The sequence below is a fragment of the Elephantulus edwardii genome, unplaced genomic scaffold (genome assembly GCF_000299155.1).
Source record: "Elephantulus edwardii isolate Elephantulus edwardi_28Jun2011 unplaced genomic scaffold, EleEdw1.0 scaffold00237, whole genome shotgun sequence".
Taxonomy (NCBI): Eukaryota; Metazoa; Chordata; class Mammalia; order Macroscelidea; family Macroscelididae; genus Elephantulus; species Elephantulus edwardii.
Window position 1 is genome coordinate 214,327 of NW_006399987.1, and position 8,766 is coordinate 223,092.

The following is an 8,766-nucleotide window of genomic DNA, read 5'->3' on the forward strand; positions in this document are numbered from 1 at the left end:
CAACAACAACAACTGATCTCTCATAGGTGGTAATGGAAACTGTGGTGACCAACAGAAACGATTCATCAACACCCACCCTTTCCTCCCAGAAGCACTCAGAGCATGCACCACACATGCCATAATTTATGTACACTTCTATCTGTATAGTTTATCACTAATTACCAGTAAACAAGCAGTTGCCATCAGCTCAGCTCTGCCTCATGATGATCCCACGTATGCCAGGGTAGAACTGTACTCCACTGGGTTATCAGTGGTTGAGTTTTTAGAAGTAAATCAGTCACAATATGTGGACATTGTTGAATGGGAAACAAAACTGTGTAAACCTTCACCAAACCTACAGTGAAGCTTCATTAAAACCATAACAACAAAACCAAAAGTGGTTATGAGAGATTTTTCGTTCTTCAAGTTTTAGGTGTCTTCAACATGCTTGACTATGTAATCGTACAACATGTTTGAATTAATTAATGGGAGAGGGGCAGAGAAAAAGAAGAAGTTAAAAAGTTCCTCTTACTTGTTGCTGGAGTCCCACTCGTAGAGGCCCAGGTGGACAGCCCAGGTGTGGTTTGAAGAGTAGAGGAACTTCCAGACAGGGTACTGAAGGTGGCTGTTGTGTTGACCACATTAGCACCTGTACCTGTGGTAGCTGAATCAGTGATCTCAACACTTGTAGTTTGTAGGATAGTGGTTGGACTTGGCCCTTCTCCATGACTAGTTTTAGAAGATGTTGGTGCTTCTGATGGTATCAAGGTCACACTGGCTCCTGGAATCGTTCTGGGAGATTCTGAGAGTCCAACTGAGGTCATGAGTGGTGAGGTTTCTGTGTTCCAGGAAGTTACAGTATTAGGTTCCCTGGCTGTTTCAGGGACAGTGACAGGTCCAGGTACACCAGGGGAAGCAGTTAGGGTTGGAATACTTGTGTGTTCTGTGGCCTGTTCTGTGGTCTCTGATAAACCAAGGGAAAGAGTTGATGTTGAGATACTTGAGGTGGTCTTTGTCCCAGGAAGGGTGGATAATGGGGACGTTTCTGTGGGACTTCCAGATGAAACAATTGGAGATAGATTATATCTGCTGGTTGCAGTCCTGGGTTCAGTGAACAGAGAAGATGTTGTCTTTGCTCCGAGGGATACAGTCTGAGCTGGAAAGGCTGTACTCATTTTCATGCCAGGTGTGTTCACTAGCGAGACTGTAGGTTCTGAATTATGAGGAGCAACAGTAGAAGCATGAATAGCTGGGCTTGGCTCTGCACTGGAGTGAGTAATCAAGAAAGTTGAGGTCTCTGGTTCGCTGGGAGAAGCAGTTAGCATTTGGACAGTTGTACTGCCCTCGACACCAGAACTAGTGACTGAGGAGGTGACCATCCCTGGTATACCAGCTGAGGCAGACTGAGAGGAAACAGATGAACTGAGCTCAGTCTGAGAATGGGTGACTGTTAAGACTGTGGCCTCTGGTTTACCAGCAGAAGTAGACAGAGTTGGAGCAATTGTACTTGTCTTTGCCCAAGAACTAGTGACCAATGAAGCTGTCATTCCTGGTCTATCTGGGGACACAGGAAAAACTGTAATGGATGAACTAGTTTCTGTCTTAGGATGGGTGACAGGTAAGGCAGAAGTTTCTGGTTCATGCAGTGAATCAGTCACTGTCGAAATACTTATGCTGGTCTCTAGTTCAGAACCAGTGACCAGTGAAGTCACCACTTCTGGCACACCAGAGGGAGCAGTTAATATTGGAGGAGTTGAACTGAACTTAGCCTCAGGGTGGGTGATTGGTAAGGCTGTGCTTTCTGTTTCACCAGGAGAAACAGCTAGTGTTGGGAAAATTGTACTCCTGGCTGCCTCAGAGCTTGTGACTGATGAGGTGCCCATCTCCGTCACACCAGTGGAAACAATCAGAGTTGGAATGGCTGTACTGGTCTCAAGCTCAGGATGATTGATCAATAGGGATGTAGTTTCTGGTTCACTAGAAGAAACAGTCAGAGTTGAAGCTGTTGTAAGTGTACTGGTCTCTGTCCCAGAACTAGTGGCCAATGAGGTCATCATTCCTGATAAATCAGGTGAGGAAGTTGGAGCAGGAGCAGATGAAGTCACTTCTGCTGTTGGGTAGGCTATTGATAGAGTAGATGTTTTTGGTTCATACAGGGAATCTGTGAAAGTTGGAAGAGTTGAGCTCTCTAACCTAGAACTGGTAACCAGTGAGCTCATTACCTCTGATACACCAGAAGGGACAGTCTGAGTTGGAACTGGGTAAGTGACTGGTAAGGCTGTGGTGTCTAATTTACCAAGAGAAGCAGTTATGGTTGTACTTTTTTCTGCCTTAGAACTGGTAGCCAGTGAACTCAACATCTCCATCATACTTGTGGAAGCAATCAGAGTTGGTATGGCTGAACTAGACTGAGTCCCAGGATGGGTTACTGGTAAAGATGTGGCTTCTGGTCCACCAGAAGTGATAGTCAGAGTTGGAATAGTTCTACTGGTCTCTGAGGCAGAGCTAGTACCCAGAGAGGCCATAATTTCTGATGAACCAGGGAAGACAGTCAGAGTAGGAATATATGAACTTGTTTCTGTCTCAGGATGAGTCCCTAATGAGGCTGTGGTTTCTGGGTTACCTGTGGAATTAGTCATATTTTGAGTCTGACTAGCTATACTATTCTCTTCTCTGGAAATAGTTACCAGTGAGGTCACCATCCCTGGTACACTTAGTGAGACAGTCAGAACTGGAACAGAACTTATGTGTACATGAGAATGGGTGGCTGGTAAGGTTGTATTCTCTGTTTCATGCACGGAATCAGTCCTAGTTGCAAGTGTCGTACTTGTCTCTGCCTCAGAGCTAGAGACCAGGGAAGTCATCATCTCTGTTAACCCAGGGGAAACAATTAAAGTTGGAATAGCTGACGTGGACTCGGTCCTAGGAAGGCTGGCCAATGAGGATGTGGTTTCCGGTTCACCAGGAGAGAGAATCAAAGTAGAAATACTTGCACTGGTCTCTGCTTCAGAACTAGTCACAAAGGAAGTCACTGCTCCTGGTTCACCCAGAGAAACAGTTACAGATGGAACAGCTGGACTGGACTTAGCACTAGAATAGGTGACTGGCAAAGCTGTGGTCTTTGGTTCATCAGAAAAAACAGTCAGCACTGGAACAGTTGCACTTGTCTCAACTCCAGAGCTTGTTATCAGTGGAGTCACCAGCTCTGTCACATCACTGGAAACGATCAGAGTTGGATTGGCTGAACTAGACTCAGTCCCACGATGGCTGGCCAATGTGGGTGTGGCTCCTGGCTCACTAGTAGAAACAATGAAAGTTGGAATAGTTGTACTGGTCTCTTCCTCAGAACTAGTAACCTGTGAGGTCACCATTCCTGATAAAACAGTAGAGATAGTTGGAGTTGGAACGGTTGAACTTATGTCTGTCCCAGGATGGGTAACTACTGAGGGTGTGCTCTCTTGCTGGCCTGGGGAATTAGTCAGGGTTTGAACAGCTATGCTGGTCTCTGCCTCGTTGCTAGGGACCAGTGAAGTGATTTTATCCAGGACACCAAGTGAGACTGTCAGAGCTGGAACAGAGGAGCTGGCTTCTTCTCCAGGACTGGTGGTTAGTGAAGGTGTGCTGTCTACTTCACTGTGGGAAATTATTGACATTGTCCAGGAAATATTTGGGCTGGTATCTGCGGGATATGTGACCAAGGAGGTGGTTGTATCTGACTCGCCAGAGGCAACAGTGAGAGTTTGGATAACCGTGGTAGTCTCTTCCATAGAACTAGTGATGGGTGAGGTTACCAGGTCCTGCTCACTAGATGAGACAGAGGGAGACGAAACTGATGAACTGGTATGTGCCCCAGAATAAGAGGTCAGTGGGGCTGTGGTTACTGATTGACTTGGGGAATCCATCATAACTGGAATAGTTGTACTGGTCTCTGCCCTAGAACTAGTAGCCAGTGAAGCATTCTCTCCATGCTCACTAGAGGAGATAATTGGAGTGGAAATAGCTGAACTGGACTCTATCTCAGAATAAGTGGTCAATGAGGCTGTGGTTACTGACTGAACTGGAGAACCAGTCACAGCTGGAATAGTTGTACTGGTCTCTGCCCCAGAACTAGTGACCAGTGAGGTCACTGTATCCAGGACCCCAGGTGAGACTATCAGAGTTGGAGCAGTTGAAGTGACTTCTGTCTCAGGACTGGTGTCCATCGAGGTTGTGGTATCTAATTCACCATGGGAAAGATTTTGGGTTGTCCTGGGGACAGTTGGGCTGTTCTCTGTAAGATGAGTGACCCATGAAGTTGTTATCTCTGACTCATGAAGTGAATCAGTTGGTGTTCCAGAAGCTGGGCTGGTCTCTTCTCCAGAGATCATGACTGATGAAGTTTCCGTTCCTGAGAAACTGGGCAAAATAGTAAAAATCGGGACAGTTGCGTTGACTTCTGCTCTTGGTGAGGTGATTGGTAAGGCTGTGGTTTTGGGTTCATGCAGAGAATCAGTCATCATTGGACTAACGGTCTTCTCCCCAGAGCTAGGGACCGGTGAAGTCACCACATTCAGGACACCAGGTGAGACAGTCAGAGTTGGAATCATGGACATTGAGGGTGTACTGTCTGCTTCACTGGGGGAAACACTTGGAGTTGTCCTGGGGACACGTAGGCTGGTCTTTGAAGAATCTGTGACCATTGAGGTTGTTGTGTCTGGTTCACCAGGGAAGTCAGTTAGAGTGGAGATAGCTGAAGTGATCTGGGACCCACCATAGGTGCTTGAAAAAGGTGTAGCTCCTAGCCCACTTGGGGAACCAGTTGGAGATGGAATAGTTGTACTTGTCTCTAACCCAACACTGGTGATTGATGAGGTTACCATCCCTGGTACACCAGGAGAGGTTGTTGGAGTTGGAACAGCTGAACTAGCTTCTGTTTGAGGATTGGTGGATGTTGAAGGGTTGATGTCTGATTCACTACGGGAAACATTCTGGGTGGACCTAGAAACAGTTGGGCTGGTCTCCATAGGATGGGTGATCCATGAAGTTGTCACTGGGGAATCAGTCAGAATTCCAAGAGCTGGGCTGGTTTCTGCTGTATAACTTGGGATCAGTGAAGTTGTAGTGTCTGATTCACCCTTGAGAACAGACAGAGTTGTCCTGGGAACTGCTGTGTTGGTCTCTCCCTCTGGTCTAGTGGCCAGTGAGTCTGTTATGTCTAGAAAATCAGGAGAGACAGCTGGGGATGTGATGACCAATCTTGTTCTGCTGGAGCTGACTGTGTCATTTGATGTCCCAAGGGCAGTCAGCATTCCCGAGCTGGGAGTAGAAGCTGCGCTGGTCAGAGTTGCTGTGCCTCTCATGGATTTCAGTGTTGTGGTGGTGGTCTCTGTTCTCTCTATCCCTCTTGTAGATTGTCCTGTGAATTGAAAAGAAGCACAGAATTTGGGTAAGATCATCAAATTTCTTCCTGGACTAGAAATGGTTTGTTTTCCCTTCATATGAGGAAAAAGAGAGAAATGCCTCTCTCTTAAGGCTATCTGGTTTGCACCTATAATGCTTTTGGAATGAGAAAAGAAATTATTGGTGTTAACCTATCTGCCTTGCCAAGTTTGGAGCTAAGCCTTCTGTGAACTATTCTTAAAGATTTTCTATCTTCTGCAGGCTTTGAACCTTTGTTCAAGTTATTCTCACTGTTTGAGATTAGTATTTCTCATAAATACTTACATTTTGACCTTTCTTCAAAGCCCTTATCAATCTACCTTCACAGATTTACATTAGACTACATTTCCTCCTCATCTCAATATTTCCTTACCACATTATCTAAACCTGTGATGTATCACTCCTTATAGTCTGTTTGATAATAGCTATTGATGTCTGACTGATTAATATACAGCATATGCTTAACAAATACTTGTTTGTTTAATTAATTAATACATTAATTAATTAATTAATACATAGACGGATGAGTGCACAGATGTGTGTATGCTTAAGAGGGTATCCTCTGACCTGAGAGAGATCATATATCATGGTGTTTGTGAGCTTTGGCTCTGGAAAAAGTTAGTCTGACCCTCCCACTCACTAGATGTGTAACTCTTTGTATTATCAAACCTGTAGACCTCCAGTTTGCTGTTAAAAAGTATAGTGCATCCTGGTTCAGAAGGATAGATTATTATTGCTAATATTTGTACTGTTATTACTATGACACATTATTACTATAGTATTGCAGTTACTGTAACCATTACTTCTATCTACTATTATATTAGAACAGGCAGGGCCAGTCCTTGAAAAAAGATATTATGCTGGCAAAGGTAGAAGGTCAGAGAAAAAGAGGAAGACACCCCCCCCCCATGATGAATTGACACAGTGACTGTATAACCATGGCCTTGATCTTATCAGTGATCATGAAGATGGTACATGATAGGCAAGGTTCAGATCTGTTGTTGATAGGGCCACCATGAGTCATTGTAGGCTTGATGAAACCTAAGAACAGCAACAGCTATTACTGTTGTTATTATTATTAGTGTTACTACTCTTATTACTATTGTTGTTAGGTGCCGTCAGATTGAGTATGGCTCATAGAGACCCTATGAACAACGGATCCTATATTCTGTGCCATCCTCACAGTCTCTGAGATACTCAAGCCCATTGCTGCAGTCACCGTGTCAACCTACTACCTGTTGTTATTATTATTACAGCTATTATCATGGTTGCTGTGATGCTGAACACTGTGACTCTGATGTGCCAAATGCAATGTTGGTCACCCATGGCAGACAGTGTTTGGTGGGGCTCCCTGATTAAAACAAGCTTGGAAGCAGGAGTGGCATCCACTTCCGAAACAGTTTGCCTCTGGAAACTCTATGCACTTGGAGAAATGATGAAAGTTATACAAGTGTTCAGGTCTTCCATCCATAGGCTCGCTATGAGTCGCCTACGACTCGACGACACATAACAACAACAATAACATTATTGTCTAGAGCATCAGCACATAACGGGAAGACACTGTATTAGATGGATTGATGCAGTGACTGTGGCAATGGGATCAGGTGTGTCTGAGATGGAGAGACTGGCTCAGGATAGGTTAAGGTTCAAAGCCGTTGTTCATCAGGTTGCGATGAGTTGTAGTAGAGTCAATGACAAATAACGGCAGCAGCAACATTACCGGTATTATGATTATGGTGGTGGTTGTGAGCCATCAAGCAGCTCGTAATGACCCAGTGAAGAACAGAGTTAAACACTGTGTTATCCTGCGCCATCCTCATGATCTGCCCTATGCTCAAGCCTGTTGTGCCAGTAGTCCTTTACTTAGAAAAAAGCCTTCACACGAAGGCAATGGAAGTATGTAGATAATTGATTTTGTGGCATACTCTTGTTGAATGTCTTGGCTAACAATCCAATTAATTATCAATAGAAACATGTGGCTTATAAACTTACTAGAAAAGAAAATAGTCAATGTTTAGAATACTGTAGCAAGAATTGAAGAACTCTATTAATCTATTTCTTTAAACAACCTGTTTTGACACCAGATATGGAAAGGAAGGACCCAAACAGGATACTCATACATACCCAGAGTGGCCCCAGTCTTCTGAGATGTAGAGTCGGAGGTGGACCACAGGATGCTGCCAGGAACTCCTTGAGTTGACTCTCTCGTAATGGTTTCTGCAGACTCAGCTTCACCTGAATTAGAAGAAGACAGAAGGGTCAGCTTTGCATTTCCTCAGAATGCAGAGTCACAAGACACTGGTTTGAAAATGTGCTCATTTGTCTCTGATAAAGTTCTTAAAGAATAACCATCTTTCTATTTAAAGGATGGTAAAGACTTCGTTGTGGTAAAAATGTGCAAAACAGAACTTTCACAACTCAACAATTTCTATGTATACAATTTAGTGATGTTGATTATATTCTTCATGCTTTGCAATCTTCTTTTCCAAATTATTTACCACCATCATCAGCAACTCAATCCCCCTAAGCATAAAGTTTACCCTTTCCCATGTCTGGTATCCACTAATAAATTCTCTGTCATTCAAATACACGCACCAACAACCAGAACCAAAGACAAGGAAATAGAAGATTTCTACAAACCTTTGCTGTCAGAAATCAATCAAACATGCAGTGAAGATGCATTAAGAATAATGGGTGACTGGAACACAAAAGTTGGGAACAGGAAAGAAGGATCAGTTATTGGAAAACATAAACTTGGTGACAGAAGTGGAGCTGAAGACAGAATGATAGATTCTGTATAGTCAATGATTTATTCATCGAAAATACCTTTTATAAGAAACATAAACACAGCCAATATACATGGATTTCACATGATGGTATGTGCAGGAATCAGATTGTTTACATCCATAGAAAGAATCACTGGAGAAGCTCAATATCAGCTGTGAAAACTAGGCCAGATGATTTTTGTGGAACAAGCCACCAACTACTCATATGCAAGTTCAAACTAAAGCTAAAGAAAGTAAAATAAAATCCACAGGGACCAAAATCTGACCTTGAGTCTGTCCCACCTGAATTTCAAAACCATCACAGGAACAGATTTGAGGCTTTGAACATTAATGAGCAAAGACAAGAAGAGCTGTGGGAGGATAGCAAGAACATGATCCAAGAAGAATGTAAAAAGTCATTGCAAAGAAAGAGGATGAAGAAAAGACCAAGAAGGATGTCAGAAGAGACTCTGAATATTACATTAGAGCACCAAGAAGCCAAAATAAAGGGAAGAAATCAAGAAGTTAAGGAGCTGAACAGGCAGCACTGGGAAGACAAAACAAAATAGTATAATGAAATGTACAAAGAACAAGAGTCAGAAAA

General features: G+C 43.6%; 1 protein-coding gene across 1 annotated transcript in view; it reads right to left on the bottom strand.

Annotated features, from left to right (window-relative positions):
* Positions 1 to 8,766, bottom strand: part of LOC102872780 (mucin-16-like) — a 121,719-nt gene that overhangs the window by 101,092 nt on the left and 11,861 nt on the right. The window contains exons 3-10 of the mRNA XM_006898806.1: positions 5,060 to 5,274; positions 4,484 to 4,672; positions 2,969 to 4,105; positions 2,351 to 2,557; positions 1,907 to 2,101; positions 1,596 to 1,780; positions 478 to 1,412; positions 214 to 239 (exon numbers count right to left, since the gene is read on the bottom strand). Of these exons, the coding sequence (XP_006898868.1) occupies positions 214 to 239; positions 478 to 1,412; positions 1,596 to 1,780; positions 1,907 to 2,101; positions 2,351 to 2,557; positions 2,969 to 4,105; positions 4,484 to 4,672; positions 5,060 to 5,274 (3,089 nt within the window). The remainder of the gene's footprint in view (positions 1 to 213; positions 240 to 477; positions 1,413 to 1,595; positions 1,781 to 1,906; positions 2,102 to 2,350; positions 2,558 to 2,968; positions 4,106 to 4,483; positions 4,673 to 5,059; positions 5,275 to 8,766) is intronic.